Here is a 14766-nt window from a genome sequence, read left to right on the forward strand (position 1 = left end):
AGAGAGAGAGAGAGAGAGAGGGAGGGAGGGAGGGAGGGAGGGAGAAGCACTACCACACACAGTGATGACAAAATCTTATGGGGGCCACCATCCTATATGCATGCCACTGCTGGTGGGAGTTGACAAGGGTATTTTAAGTCTAACAAAATCTGGAGGGTCTGTAAAAACAAAAGTTATTGAGTCCCAGCTTGACAGCTTGTCTTGAAGACCAAGAGTAAAGCCTTGGGATCTCACCCAAGAAACTGGAATTTTATGAGGCATGCCAAGGGTGCGGTTTGAGATACTTCAGTGCTCTGGGAGGCAGAGACAGGAATATACGAAGTTCAAAGTCTGTATAGGAGTCCAGTCTCAAAAAGAGGGCTAGGGCTAGACAGGGTAGTAGAGGCAGATGAATCTCACAGGGATCAAACAGGGCCACATAGAGAGACCTTGTCTCAAAATCTGAACCAAACCAAAACTAAACTAAAAGCAAACAAAAATAGGGGGAGTGGGGACATTCCTCAGTGGTAGAGCCCCTGCCTAGAATCCCCCAGTGAGGGGCTGGGGTATGGCTCAGGGATACAGCACTTGCCTAGGCTGCTCCTAACCCTTAGTTCCAGCCTCTGTACTGGTAAATAAAAAAGCAAAGCTTTGCCGGGTTCTCTTCATTTCTTTCCTGCCATGCAAACCATCAAAATGGACTCAAGCCAAGGTCAAATGATAGTGGCCTTCTTAACATAGGGAATCAAAGGAGAGATCAGGGGCCCTGTACAGGCTAATGCTATTTAAGGTGTGACTTGGTACCCAGTGTCCAAGATTCAAACTCATCTGTTCCACTGTGCAGCTGTAAGACCTTAGGTAGATGTCTTGACCTCTCTGGTCTTCTCTTTCCTCATCTGAAAGATGGGCATCATATAACCAGGCCTTTCATAAGCTCGCTGGAAAGGCTAAAATGAATTCAAAGAGCAGTTCTTTGTGCTTCATTAATGCTAGCTTACCTTGTCACAAGAAAGCTTAGTATCTTAGCAGGAATAATTTCAAATACCACTTGCATAATTAATAATATATGTAAAATGATGAATGGGGGATAAATTCCACAACTCTCATTTCAGTTTTTCCACTAGAGAGAAGAGTCAAGAGTTGGGGAACAGACAACCTGAGTTCCTTCATCTTTAAGAGACTCCTTTGCCCAAACTTCCCCATATCTTTTTTCCTTTCCAGGAGCAAATAGAGCCCCTCCACACAACATCCACGCTTCTCTTTTCTGAAATACCTCTACTCTTTATTTGACATCCCACGTCACGTCTAGCAGAGTTACCGAGTCTAACTTCGGTTTTTCTTGCTTCAAAGGGAGCGCGTTTCTGAGAGATGGATGGAGATGTAGGTTGTCTCATAAGGCAGGGGTTCTGGGATCAGAGGTGGCCCCATTCCCTCTTCAGAAGGACTCAGGGACCCTCGACACAGAGATGTTTATATTTAGCGCTTTCCTACTCCCCCATTAGCCAGGCTTCTGTCCCAGTCCGCCACCGCCTCCTCTTTGAGGCTGGGTCGAGCCTTGATTGCTGACAGTGGAGAAGGGGTGGAGTGTGAGGGGACGGTCCTCTCTTCCATCACCACCTCATGACAGCAGGGAGGAATGAGCAGTGAGAAGTGGGGCAGAAAGGCAAACACACACAGAAGGTGAGGGGCAGAGTGAGGAGGGAGAGGCCAGCTACTACTGGGATGCTGTAGTGCCGTCTCCCTCCCTCTCCTAGTTGGATGGTGGGGTCTGGCAAAGCCCAGGCAGCTTGGGGTGGGGGGAGCGACTGAAGCTCCCCCGACGTCCGTAACTTTGGGAGGGGGCGGGGCCTCGCACAGCTGTTTCTGCTTCGAGAAGAATGTAAGGTCCCACTCCCTGCACGGTCAGGCCGGTGGGGGTGGGGCTGGACGTCTGGCCTCAGCCCCTTTCCCCACTTCCCATCTGGGGAGGGGGCAGCCGAGGTCAACAACAGCCAGAGCCCCCTCCCCACCCCCACAGCCTCGGCTCAGGTTTCCCTAAACGGGAAGCTCTGACCACACACATGTACACACACGGAGGCTTAGGGACCGAGATGGGCCAGGGGAGTGGGCTGGGGGAAGGGAAGAGAAATGGAGACAGTGGGGTAGGGGAAAGCGTTGAGAGCCTAGAGCCAGACTACCGCCCCATTTCTGATATCCCCTGGTTCCAGAAGCTAAGCAGGTCTAGGAAGACCCGAGTCAGGGACAGGGTTAAGAAAAGGAAACAGATGCTGTGGTATAGAAAGATGCGAGGGACACCCGGAAAGGGTCTCCAGACTCGAGCAGTGACATAGGGAGGGAGACAGAGCTGGGGCCTTTGCAATCTGAAAGTCATCATTAGACCGCCCCAGAGTCAGATGCTGCCCCCCACCCCCAGCCACTTTCACCTGGCCTCCCCTTATGTTACTGAGGCATGGGACCAAGTAGAAGAAAGAAGTGTCATCGGGTGGATCAAAATGCCTCCGAGGGTCTTCAGGGACTGTGAGCCAGTGGGTCCCTCCCTCCAGAGGCCAGAAGATTCCCCTTCCCCCATCCCGCCTCCTCCAGGGATCTCCAAGCACCCCGGGGACTTAAGGGAAGATGGAGCCTGGGTAGCGGGGGCCCAGAGGGAGGTTATGTTTGAATGCCGGCTGTGTGACCTTGGGTGAGTCTCTTCCTGTCTCTAAGCCTCAGTTTCTTTCTCTGTAAAATGGGGACTCTAAACCCCTCATGAGATGGGAAGATTGTAAGAACCGGAGTGTTGAGCTTGACACACACTAGGCGTCCAGGATGGTTAACAGGGTCCATGCGGAGGGTCTAGTGGAGGCCGTGCATCCTCCCCATCAGATTTGGGGGTGGGGGAGGCCAGGTCTCCAGTCTTATCTCTCGTCCTTTTCCCTTGCCTTTTCCTCCACCCTAGGATCGGTGTCCTGCGCGTACACTACCGAGACGGACAGACCGACACACAGACAGGGAGGTGGGGGAACGGATGGGGGAGGGAGGGATGCACGGATGGACGCACGGACAGGCGACCCCTCACCAGCTGCTCCTCCAGGGCTGCCGCGGCCCTGCGTGCCGCTGCCGCATCCTCGTCCTCCTCGGCGTCCTCCTCGTCCTCGGCTTCGGCGCCCCCCATCCCGGGCTGGGCCAGCCGCAGCGCCTGCTGCACGCGGTACTCCTGCCTCTCTCGGAGCCAATGCAACTCGCAGAGCCCGGCCAGGCTGCCTTCCAACCATCCCCGCAGCCGACCCCGCTCCGGGCTCACCGGGAACGAGAAGGCCCGGATCATGGCTGCGGCCCCCCGCCCCAGCCCGGCCGGGCCCCACGGCCGCCCCTCTCGCCGGTCCCACCTCCCCGCCCCAGCAGCCCGCCCGCCCGCTGCCCGGGCTGTCACCGTCTCATCTGCATAGGCGCCCGCCCATTGGGCCGCCCACCCCCGCCGCATCTACATGACCACGCCCTCGGCGGCACAACAACGACCATCTACAGGCTGCTGCCTTCCGTGACGCAACGCCCCTCCCCACCCTGCCCCGCCCCCACAACGCATGCTCGCGACTGCCTACGGGATCAGACTCGCCACGCCCCTTCGCGCACTGACTAAGGCGCTGTGGCCACGCCCTTCAACGTCACAATAAAACAAGCCCGCCCTTGCTCAAATTCCATTGGTGCCTGTTGCTCGGATTCTGAAGCTGGTCCCGCCCTCTTGCGGGAGAGCTCTTGCTGCTATTGGACTGTCTGGGTAGAGGGGATGGCTGGTCTATAAATAGAGACTGGATCCACGTGACAGCTCCGCAGCTGCTCCTGTCTACCCTCCCGAACTTTAAGCTTCTGAGTCTGCGCAGAAGGAGAATCATCAGCGAGGAGGAAATTCTGATCACGCCTCCTCTCCTAGGAAGCTTTTCCAGACACTCAGAAGTAAAATGAAGTGGTGGACATCTTATGATACAATTATGATGCTTTTATGCAGGACCGGCTTAAACCAGCTCTGTGATTTCATACAGGGGAGGCTAAGGAAGAAGAAGAATTGAGAGTTCGAGGCCATCCTGAGCTACGTAAGTGAATTTCAAGCTAGCCTGGATTACACAGCGTGTTTCCATCTTATTAAAACAACACATTTCTGGAATTACAAAATCTGGGATGAAATATTCAATGATTTGACCAGAAAAGAATCTGAGGTCTTTTGTCTCCCAGGTGCTGTGGGGCTGTGAGTTCCACCAGTCTTAGATGGCAGGGGCTTTTGTTCCCGGTTTTAAAAGGCTTTGTTCTCGGTCTTCTGAGATGCTCTATTCTGTGGTCCTGAGTCTGAGTGAGCCTCTCTGTTTTCTAAGGCTGCCTTCCCTCGCTGGGCAAGCGGGGCCAGCGCCCCCTCAGGCGGCAGCCTGTGTCACTACAGTGTATCTGCAACTTTCAACAAACCCATTTCTCAGAGACCAGCCTGGTCTATAAGAGCTAGTTCCAGGACAGGCTCCAAAACCACAGAGAAACCCTGTCTCGAAAAACCAAAAAAAAAAACCAAAAAACAAAAAAAACCCATTTCTCAGACAGGCCTTGGACACCTTAAAAGTTGGTAAAAGCAGTGGTGGCGCACTCCTTTAATCTCAGCACTCGGGAGGCAGAAGCAGGCGCATCTCTGTGAGTTCGAAGCCAGCCAGGTCTACAGAGTTCCAGGACAGCCAAGGCTACACACAAAAAAAAACCCAGTCTCAAAAACTAAAACCCCAAAACAAAGCTCAGAAGATCTGGTAGGCAGCTGGGGCAGGAGTTTGAGGCTAGTCTGGGATAGCAATGAAAGCCTGTCAGGAAAAGAAAAAACTAGTGTGAAACCTTCCACCTTTACGATCTTTGCTGCTGTAAGCGCCCAGGATATGGTGGGTGAGTCTGGACACTGCCATTTTAAGGCTGAGTTGCACCAGGAAATGTATGTAGTCTCTCTGTCTCCTTTTCTCATCACCATCTCAGAGAGTTATTCTGAACATTAAATGACATTATTAGGTTTTGTTTTGTGTCTTGAGAGTCTTACTAAGTAGCCCTGTTGGCATGGAACTATGTGGACCAGATTGGCCTTGAACTTACAAAGATCAGCCTACCTCAATTCTCCCCGCCCCCCAAAGTGCTTACATTAAAGGTGTGGACCACCACACATGTCCTTGTTTATTAACTTTTTTGGAGCAATGGCTTCTACCATTCATAAAATCTGAGTCCTGGGCATAGTGATTCATGCCTGAAGTCCCAGAACTGAGGCTGGAGAGATGGCTCAGCAGTTTAGGAGTGCTTGCTGCTCTTCCAGAAGACCTAGGTTCTGTTCCTGCACACATTCACAGCCCCTATAACTCCAGCAGCAGTGGATCTGGTGCCCTCTTCTGGTCACCTCATAAAACTGCACTCTAGCAAAGACATGCATATGCTTAATTTAGTTAGATCTTATATAAGACACTATACATAAATAAAATTAGATCTTAAAAAAATTCGTCACTGGAGAGATGGCTTAGTGGTTAAGAGCACTGGCTGCTCCAGGGTACCCAGGTTCAGTTCCCAGGACCCACATGGCAGCTCACAACTGTCTGTAACTCCAGTTCCAGAGGATCTGACACCCTCACACAGACATACATGCAGGCAAAATACGAATACATGTAAAAATAAAGTCTTTGCCAGGCAGTGGTAGCACACACTTTTAATCCCAGCACTTGGGAGGCAGAGTTAGGAATATCTCAGTGAATGAATTTGAGGCTAGCCTGGTCTACAAAGCAAGTTCTAGGACTGCCAGGGCTACACAAAGAAACCCTGTCTCAAAACAAAAAACAAAACAAAAACAAACAAACAAAAAAACCAACTATCATGGCTCCAAGTATGGTGACTCAGGCCTTTAATACCAGTCCTGTAGATGATGAGGACAAAGACCTACAGGTCCAGGTTAGCCTGGGCTACATAGCAAGACCAAACAAAACAAAGAACAAGGTTGTAGAGAAAGAACAAAGTGGTAGAGGGTTGTCTAGAATCCACCAGTGAGGGGTTGGGGCATGGCTCAAAGTAGAGCCCTTGCCCAGAATATGCCATGTGCTGGTTTCAGTCCCCAGAGCTACATAATAATGGACAATAAATGAATGACCATGTTCAGATGAATCCTCAGTTCACCCTTGGCTGAAGAAGGATGAAGGCCAAGAGTCAGGGTGACCAAGCACCTGGAGAACTGGGCAGGCATCCAAAGTTAGAAAGGATAACATGATGGCACACCTTTAATCCCAACCCTGGAGAGGCAGAGACGGGTGGATATCTGTGAGTTCAAGGCCTGCCTGGTCAACATAGTGAATTCCAGGTCAGCCAGGGCTATGTAGAAAGACCATGTCTTTTAAAAAAAGAAAGAAAAAGAAAAGAAGAAAGAGACAGTGGTGGCACACATCTTTATTCTCAGCACTTGGGAGGCAGAGACAGGCAGATCTCAATGAGTTCAAGGCCAACCTGGTCTACAAAGCAGCCAGGGCTACACAGAGAAACCCTGTCTTGAGAAACAAAACAAAACATAAAAGGTGGATGATCCTTCAGGTCATTCCCTTTCCCTACAGCCTCAGGGTGAAATTTGAGGGCTCCCCTAGACAAGCCTGCCCATGCTCTCAGACTGCTTCAGGCTGCCCTATTTCTGTGTTCCCTAACCCTGCCTGTCTGGCCCTTCCCTGTCCACTCGGGACCAGCACTATCCCCAGGACTGGTCTGTGTCTCCATGCCATGGGTGCAGGGCCTGAGGTGTTATGGTCACTACGGTGTCTGCACAGTGACAAAAACAAACAAGAGTGAAGGATCACCTATAGTGTGTCAAAATGTCATTGCAATAGAAAGGGAAATACTAGGGCTGGGAAGACAGTTCAGTGGAAAACATGAAAGCATGCGAAGCCACGTTCACACTCCCAGGACCCATGCAGAGGCCAGATGGAACGGTTCCACACTTGACTTTCTAGTGCTGGGTATGGACACGGGAGGATCACTGAACCCTGATGGCCAGCCAGTCTAGTCAGTTAGTGAGCTTGGGGTCCAGCAAGAGATAATGTCTCGAGAAACAAAGTTGTTGGTAAGATGGCCCTTAGTGGGTAGGAGAACTTTCTGCCAAGCCTGGTACCCACATGGTGGAAGGAGAGATGATCTTTGCAGGTTTGCTGCAGTATACCCCCCAACCCAAATTAAAATATAAGGCAGAGTGTGATAGAGGAACACACACACACATGCCCACTCCACATATGCATACTCCACACACACGCACACATGACTACACTAGCTGGCACTTGGTGGTGCAATGCTTGCCTGGTATTTGTAAAGGCTTAGACTCCACCTCCAGAACCACAAATGGAAGGGAAGGAAGGAGGGAAGTTTTTGACATTAACATGGTGCAAAAGTGGTGAAAAATTGCCTGGCGGGGTTATGTAGTGGTTAAAGAGCTTGCTGCATAGCACAGGACTGGGTGTTTGGGTCTCCAGAACCCATGTAAAGGATAGATGCACATGGCAACTTGCCCGTGTCTCCAGCACCCTGGAAAGCAAAGACAGAGGAGCCGGAGCCAGCTGGAGAGAGACTAGCCTAACAGGGAGCTCTGGACTCAAAGACATCCTGCTTACAGGGGCTGGAAAGATGGCTCCGTAGGCACATGTGGAGGTCAGAAGACTGCTTTGGGAGCAGTCTTCCCCTTGTAGCGCAGGTCCTGGGTCAGAACCTAGGTCGCCATGCTTGGTGACTGGCACCTTTACCTCTGAGCCATTTCACTTTTCTGTATTGTATTCAAAGACCAGAATCTCAAATTAAAATATAATAAAAAATAAGGCATGTAACCAAAGATGATACTGAACTTAATTTTTATTTTGCCGCTGTGTGTGTGTTGTGTGTGTGTGTGGGGGGGGGCTGGCATGCACTGCTGTAGTTATCAGAGGACAACTTCCCAGCGTCTATTCCCACCTCACCTTTAGGCTGGGTGCTTGAACTCAGGTCTGACTTGCTCTGCAAGGACATTTACTCCCAGAGCCATCTCATCCTCCTGTCAATCTCAATGTCTAATCCTCCTGCTTCTCCACCTAGTGTTATGACTGCAGGTGTATGCCACCTGCTTTGCTTTGCTTTCCTAGGTGCTAGGTGGTGGGACACCGGCCTTGGCACATACTAGACAAATGTCCTACAGCAAAAGCAGGCCCCCAGCCTCTCACTGGTGGGATCTAGGTAAGGGCTCCACTGGCTGCCCCTTAAATGCACTTATGACTTAAGATAGGTGTCTTGGGGCTGGAGAGATGGCTCAGTGGTTAAGAGCACTGCCTGAGGTCCTGAGTTCAATTCCCAGCAACCACAGAGTGGCTCACAACTACCTGTAATGCAGTCGGGCGCCCTCTTCTGGCCCGCAAGGATATATGCAAATAGAACACTATACATAATAAACCTTTTTTGTTTGTTTTTTGTTTTGTTTTCTTTTTTTTCGAGACAGGGACTCTCTGTAGCTTTGGAGCCTGTCCTGGAACTAGCTCTTGTAGACCAGGCTGGCCTCGAACTCACAGAGATATGCCTATCTCCGAGTGCTGGGATTAAAGGCATGAGCCACCACCACCCAGCTCATAATAAACCATAAAAAAAAAATAATGGTCCTGAGAATTGTACCCACTCACCTGTCACGATGCTTCCTCCTCCTCTTCTTGAGGCAGGGTCTCATTGCAGCCCAGGCCGACCTTGCACTCAGAGATCTACACTGGGATTTAAGGTGTGCAGGTCCGTGCCTGGCTGCTTGTTGGTGACTGCCATTTCCAGCTTTGGACCTGAACTCTTCCTTCTGGAGGCTACACACTTTCTCCCTTCCTGGCACAGGTGATGTGTCCCTCTCTTGTATTCTACTCCAGGGAGTCACCCTCTCCAAACGCTTCCCCTTCTGCCCGTCTTCCTACTGTCTGTAGCACCCACTTTGGTTTGGAGACAGGATCCTTCTCAATTTTATGTGCATTGGTGTGAGGGTGTCAGGTCCCCTGGAACTGAGTTACAGACAGGTAGGTGTAAGCTGTTATGTGGGTGCTGGGAATTGAACCCTGGTCCTCTGGAAGGGCAGCCAGTGCTCTTAACTACTGAGCCATCTCTCCAGCCCTTGAGACAGGATCTTAACAGCCCACAGTACCCTGAAACTCGCCAGGTATCTAAGTATGACCTTGAACATCTAGCCTTCCGACCACTTCCCAAACACTGGAACCACCACATAAAGACTGTCTTTTTGAGACCAAGCTGTACTCTGTATCCCTGGCTAGCTTTGAACTCAAAGCAATCCCCCTTCCTCAGCCTCTTTAAGGGCTGGGCTTATAGACTCACATCACCATGGCCAGTGGGAGCCTCACTGTTTAAAAAGTACATTTATTTATTCTGTGTGTTTGTGTGGGTACTTGTGGTGGTCAGAGGACAAGAGGCGGGAGTTGATGCTCTTCTTCAAACAGGTGTGTCCAAGGAATCAAACTCAGGTTGTCAGGCTTGATGGCAAGTGCCTTTTAGCCATAGAGTCACCCTCCAGCCTTGGAGCCTCCTTTTCATACAGTCCTTCTTGTGGGCAACAGTCTAATGACTAGGGCAGTGGCATCAGAGACTGAGACCATGGCCCCCAGAAGAGTCTATTTCAATGACTGAAAGACAGCTCCAGTGACTGATGCCCCAGTCCCCTGTCCCCCTGCATAGTGCCTCATCCAGTCTGTGCAGGAAGCCATTTCCCCTAGAACAGTTTGCTTCAGGGATGGAGTGCAGGATTCCGCAGAAAGCAGCCCAGAGGGAAACGCTGGCCTTAGAGGATGCTGATCCGCTCAGCCAGCCCCTGCATCTCATGGTCCTGCGGCAGACGGGCGCCACTCAGGTCCCCTTCTGCAGATGTCCCATGCTGCTCTGTCACAAACTGATCCCAGCGCGCGTCGTCACTCTCATGTGTAATATATCGCTCGCCCATCTTTCTCTCCAGCTCTCGGAGGTCAAGCCACGTTTGATACTCCTGGGCGGTGAAAAACCCGGTTAGCTTGGGCACCTCACGCTGAGCAGAGTACAGCAGTCTTAGCAACAGTCTGGACTCCGCTGGGACCAATGATGGTAAAGCGCCACACCCCACAACCTGCTCGGCCAATAGCGGTGCAACCCCCTCTCCGACCACAGCCCAGCAATAGGCTAGTCAATCAGCCAATTAAAGACCTAGTTCTGCTGCTTTCTCGAGCCCCCACCTCCATACGTCACCTGTAACCAGGGGTGGCTGAGAGACTTGTCCACGCTGTAGCGCTTGCGCATTTTCACCTGCAACAGGTTATTGATGAGGTCGATGGCTGTGGGGGGAAAAGACAGATGAAGCGCCACTGGAGTGACAGGTGGCCCCTTCCAGCAGGGCACCCCACCCTGCCTGCCTCAAGGGCATTTCTCCAGCACTGGCCCAGGTGACCAAACACTTATCCCTGCTTTTCTCATTAAATTCCAAATCTTGCCACTCATGGTGGCCCACACCGGCAATTCCAGCACTTGGAGGTGGAAGCTAGAAGATAAGGAGTTCGAGGCCAGCCTGGGCTACACCTGGCAATTGCTGGGATTGTAAGTATATGCCAGCATGACCAGCTCAAAATTTTAAAATTATTTTTGGACTGATTGTCGTGGTCCACACCTTTAATCCCAGAGGGGGAGTCAGGTGAGTTCAAGGACAGACAGCCTGGGATACATAGTGTTACACTGTATCAAGAAACAAAACTTTTATTTATTTGTATCAGAAACCAAACAAAATTTATTTTTATTTATACATATGTATGTGTCTGTGTATATGGATGAAGGTGTCTTCTTAGGCCAGAAGAGAGAATTGGAATCCCCTGGAGCTGGAGTTACAGGCAGATTGCCAGCCGCTTAACCTGGGTGCTGGGACCCAAACTCTGGGTCTTAACTGCTGAGATATCTATCCAGCCCTTTTTTTTTGGTTTTTCGAGACAGGGTTTCTCTGTGGCTTTGGAGCCTGTCCTGCTGTCCAGCCCTTCTAACTCCATTTTTTTTCCTTAATTTTTTAAAATAAATCTTTTCTTGAAATATTTATTTATAAATATGTGTTCTGTCTGCATGTATGCCTACATGCCAGAAGACACCATCAGATAGCATTATAGTTGTGAACCACAATCTGGTTGCTGGGAATTGAACTCAGGACCTTTTGAAGAACAGCCAGTACCCTTAACTGCTAAGCTGTCTCTTCAGTCACTAGTTCCACTTTTCAAAAGTGTGCTTTTTGAGGTGAAAGCATATTTATTTCCAATGGAATACTGACATCACTGGGATCAGCAGGGAGCTAACAATAACATGACATATTGGCAAAAGGAAACTGGGAAAAAAGTCCTGCCACTCGCTGAAGTCACTGTTGCCTGCAGAGACCCAGTGACAGAAGCCAGGTCATTGTGAAAAAGAAGGCACTGAGTGTCAGGTTTCCAGCCCAGGTCCCCTGAGGCTTTGTCACTGGCAGTGCATCTTGGAGAACAAGGCTTCACTTGCCTAGGGGCAATATCCTCAAGGATTCCATGGATACCAAATTCCATAGATGCTCAAGTCCTTTATATAAAACAGCAGAGTATTTGCTTACAGCCTCCGCATATTCCCCCTGCTTGCTTTGAACCATTTCTAAATAACTTATAATAGTATTCTTGTTACATTGCTATGGAGAGAACCTAGCACTTCACAGGTACAGGGCAGGAGAACTTCCACTGACCTGGCCACACCCCAACCTTTTAGGATGGTTTCTAGACATGTGCTCCAATGCCAAGCCATGATACTAACCAGCTCCTCACTGGGGGATTCTAGGCAGGGGCTCTACCACTGAGCCACGCCCCAGCCCCTCACTGGGGGATTCTAGGTAGGAATTCTATCACTGCCCTATACATTCACATAGATTTCTTTTACTAATACAATGGATTGTTATGTAAATAACTGTCATATTGTGTTGCTCAGAAACAATGCTAACAAAGCCTTACCAGGTTCTCCGAGCACTAGTCTCCAATCCCAGCATTTGGGAGTGAAGGCAGGAGGATCAGGAGTACAAAGTCCACTTCATCAACATAGTCCAAAGGCAGCCAAACCAAACAAGTCCACCCATGACTGTCATCCTCTCAAATGTTCTACCCCACACCTCACCCCAAGCCCCATGCCTCAGGGTTTATCTCTAAGGCCCAGTGGCCAGCTGATGAACTTGTCTTTGCTGGACAATCCAATAGCCACATCCCTAGACTTTGGACACATTTCTAAGCTTCAGGCTCCTCTCCACTCCATTGATAGAGTCTGGCTCCAGTCACTGTCTAAAGGGGTTGGGGACCAGCTCAGTCACAGAGCACTTATCTACCATGCTGAAGGCTCTGGGCTCAATTTCTACTGCTGCAAAAGAAAAACAGTACATCTGATGGGGCTGGAGGGATGGCTCAGTGGTTAAGAGCACTGGCTGCTCTTCCAGAGGATCTGGGTTAGGTTTCCAGTACCCACATGGAGGCTCACAACTACTGGTAACTCTAGTTCCGGGGATCTGACACCCATATCCAGCCTTCCAGAGCACCAGGCATGATGCATATGATGCACATACATACACGCAAGCAAAAGAGCCATACACATGAAACAAGATGACAGGAGAGACTCAGACACACACACACACAGACAGAGAGAAGAAAAAGTATCGTCTCTCCAGTACTTGTTTCTGTACTTGGCTCAGAGTCTCAAGCCACCATGACACCCTTGACCAACAGGGTCACCCACAAGTCACCTTCCTGATGAGGGAGTGATTTCTTATTAATAAAGAAACTGCCTAGGCCCCTTGATAGGCCAACCCTTCGGTGGGTGGAGTAAACAGAACAGAAGGCTGGGAGAAAGAAGCTGAATCAAGCAGTCGCCATGATTCTCCCACTCCAGGCAGACGCAGGTTAAGATCATTCCTGGTAAGCCAGCTCGTGGGCTACACAGATTACTAGAAATGGGCTAGTCCAGGTGTGAGAATTAGCCGAGAAAAGGCTAGACATAATGGGCCAAGCGGTGTTTAAAAGAATACAGTTTCCGTGTAATTATTTCGGGGCATAAGCTAGAGCTAGCCATGTGGGCGGCTGGTTGTCCTAATCACAACACCTTCCCCTCCAGGTTTCACTCTCAGCTCTACCCACTCACCCAGCCCTGCCTCTCTGACCACCCCTCTCTTACAGTCCTACCTGTGGGGATATTTTGCTTGTGTTTTAACAAATAAAGCTTGCCTGAAGATCAGAGTGCAGAGCCAAGCCACTAGAGGCCAGGCAGTGGTGGCACACACCTTTAATCCCAGGATTTGGGAAACAGAGGCAGAGAGATCTGTTAGTACAAGGCCACCCTGGGCTACACAAGATTGAATTCATCTAAAAGAGAAACATAGTTCACACAAAGGTGATCCCACGCCTTTAACCCCAGCACTGGGGAGGAGGAGACAGGAGTGGTATGCCTAGCAGAGAGAGGACTAGAAGGCAGGAGGAGACAGGAGCTCAGGGCACTCTGAGGTTTGGTGGAGACAGCTGCAGTCTGAGGAGACAGTCTGAGGACAGGATCGGCCCTTTGGTGTGAGCATTGGTCGAGGTGAAAGGTCTCTCTAGTGGCTGCTCTGCTTCTCTGATCCTTCAGCTTTCACCACCTAATATCTGACTCCAGGTTTTATTTATTAAGACCAGTTAGAATTCATGCTACACCCACCCACATTTTGTCATGGGCTCACGCCCACCATCTGATAGTCCACCCATCCAGGCCCAGCTTGGCCCCAACTATCTGACAACCTCACCCACTAGCTGTGGCCTCACCCCGTTGTGCTTGCGCGCCCACACTTACAACCCATGAAATCTGAGGCCGGCTCCATCCCCAGCTTATCTGTCTACCGAGGCTCACCTCCTGATGAGATGCGGCTCCAGGGGCTGGCCGGGTACATAAAGGCTGCGTTCTGGATCTGGTCATTGATGTCCTCATCCTCATTGAAGGGGAACGTGCCGCTGAGGCTCACGTACATGATCACACCCACGGACCACATGTCGAGCGAGCGGTTGTAACCCTGGTTGAGCAGCACCTCAGGTGCCAAGTAGGCGGGCGTGCCCACCACGGAGCGCCGGAAGGATTTCTCACCAATGATGCGAGCGAAGCCGAAGTCACACAGCTTCACCTGAGAAGGTGGCAGGTCAAGGTTGTGAGCAATGACGGTGTCACCTCCCCCACTGTGTGTCCACACCACTGCCACCTCAGTACTCCACATGCAGCTCACTGAACTGTGCCCAGTATGGAGAAATCTCGATTAAGTGTTCTCTAAAGTCGTCTGTGCCTCCTAGTTTGGGTTGTGGCCTCTGAATGACCCTTTGTAGATGGTTCCTACTGGACAGGTGTATGGACTGAAAGAGGCACAGGCAATGTTCTAGAAGCTTCGTCCAGCTGGAATGAACACATGGTTTCAGACAAGGGCTCTGGTCTCTCCACACTGGGAATGGGCTCACTTCTAGGGCTTTCTAGGGATTAGAGAGGAACAGGCATGCAGGACCTGCAGGCGTAGGCACATAGTCTCAGCTACCTACAGGCAGAGCCAGGAGGATCACAAATTCAAAAAACAACAACAACAATAACAACAAAAAAAAAACCAGTTGAAGGCTAGCCTGGACTACAGACTGAGTTCAGAGTTAGCCTGAACAACTCAATTAATTTATTTTTTTTAATGCAGAACATAGATTAAGAAAAAGAGCTTGAGCCAGGCAGTGGTGACGCATGCCTTTAATCCCAGCACTCAGGGAGGCAGAGGCAGGC

General features: G+C 50.4%; 2 protein-coding genes across 3 annotated transcripts in view; both read right to left on the bottom strand.

Annotated features, from left to right (window-relative positions):
• Dact3 (dishevelled binding antagonist of beta catenin 3) overlaps positions 1 to 3375 on the bottom strand; it is an 11019-nt gene extending 7644 nt beyond the window's left edge. Inside the window, 1 exon segment of the mRNA XM_026786348.1 lies at positions 3035 to 3375. Within this exon segment, the coding sequence (XP_026642149.1) occupies positions 3035 to 3283 (249 nt within the window). The 5' untranslated portion in view covers positions 3284 to 3375.
• A 5897-nt stretch (positions 3376 to 9272) lies between these two features.
• Positions 9273 to 14766, bottom strand: part of Prkd2 (protein kinase D2) — a 29963-nt gene continuing 24469 nt past the window's right edge. The window contains exons 16-18 of one of the 2 annotated variants that reach the window (XM_005361042.3): positions 13870 to 14137; positions 10207 to 10292; positions 9273 to 9970 (exon numbers count right to left, since the gene is read on the bottom strand). In XM_005361042.3, the coding sequence (XP_005361099.1) occupies positions 9770 to 9970; positions 10207 to 10292; positions 13870 to 14137 (555 nt within the window). In that variant the 3' untranslated portion in view covers positions 9273 to 9769. Of the gene's footprint in view, positions 9971 to 10206; positions 10293 to 13869; positions 14138 to 14766 lie in introns of those variants that run through there. The other variant, XM_026786427.1, reaches the window with a different exon arrangement.

The sequence above is a fragment of the Microtus ochrogaster genome, linkage group LG4 (assembly GCF_000317375.1).
Source record: "Microtus ochrogaster isolate Prairie Vole_2 linkage group LG4, MicOch1.0, whole genome shotgun sequence".
NCBI classification, from domain to species: Eukaryota; Metazoa; Chordata; class Mammalia; order Rodentia; family Cricetidae; genus Microtus; species Microtus ochrogaster.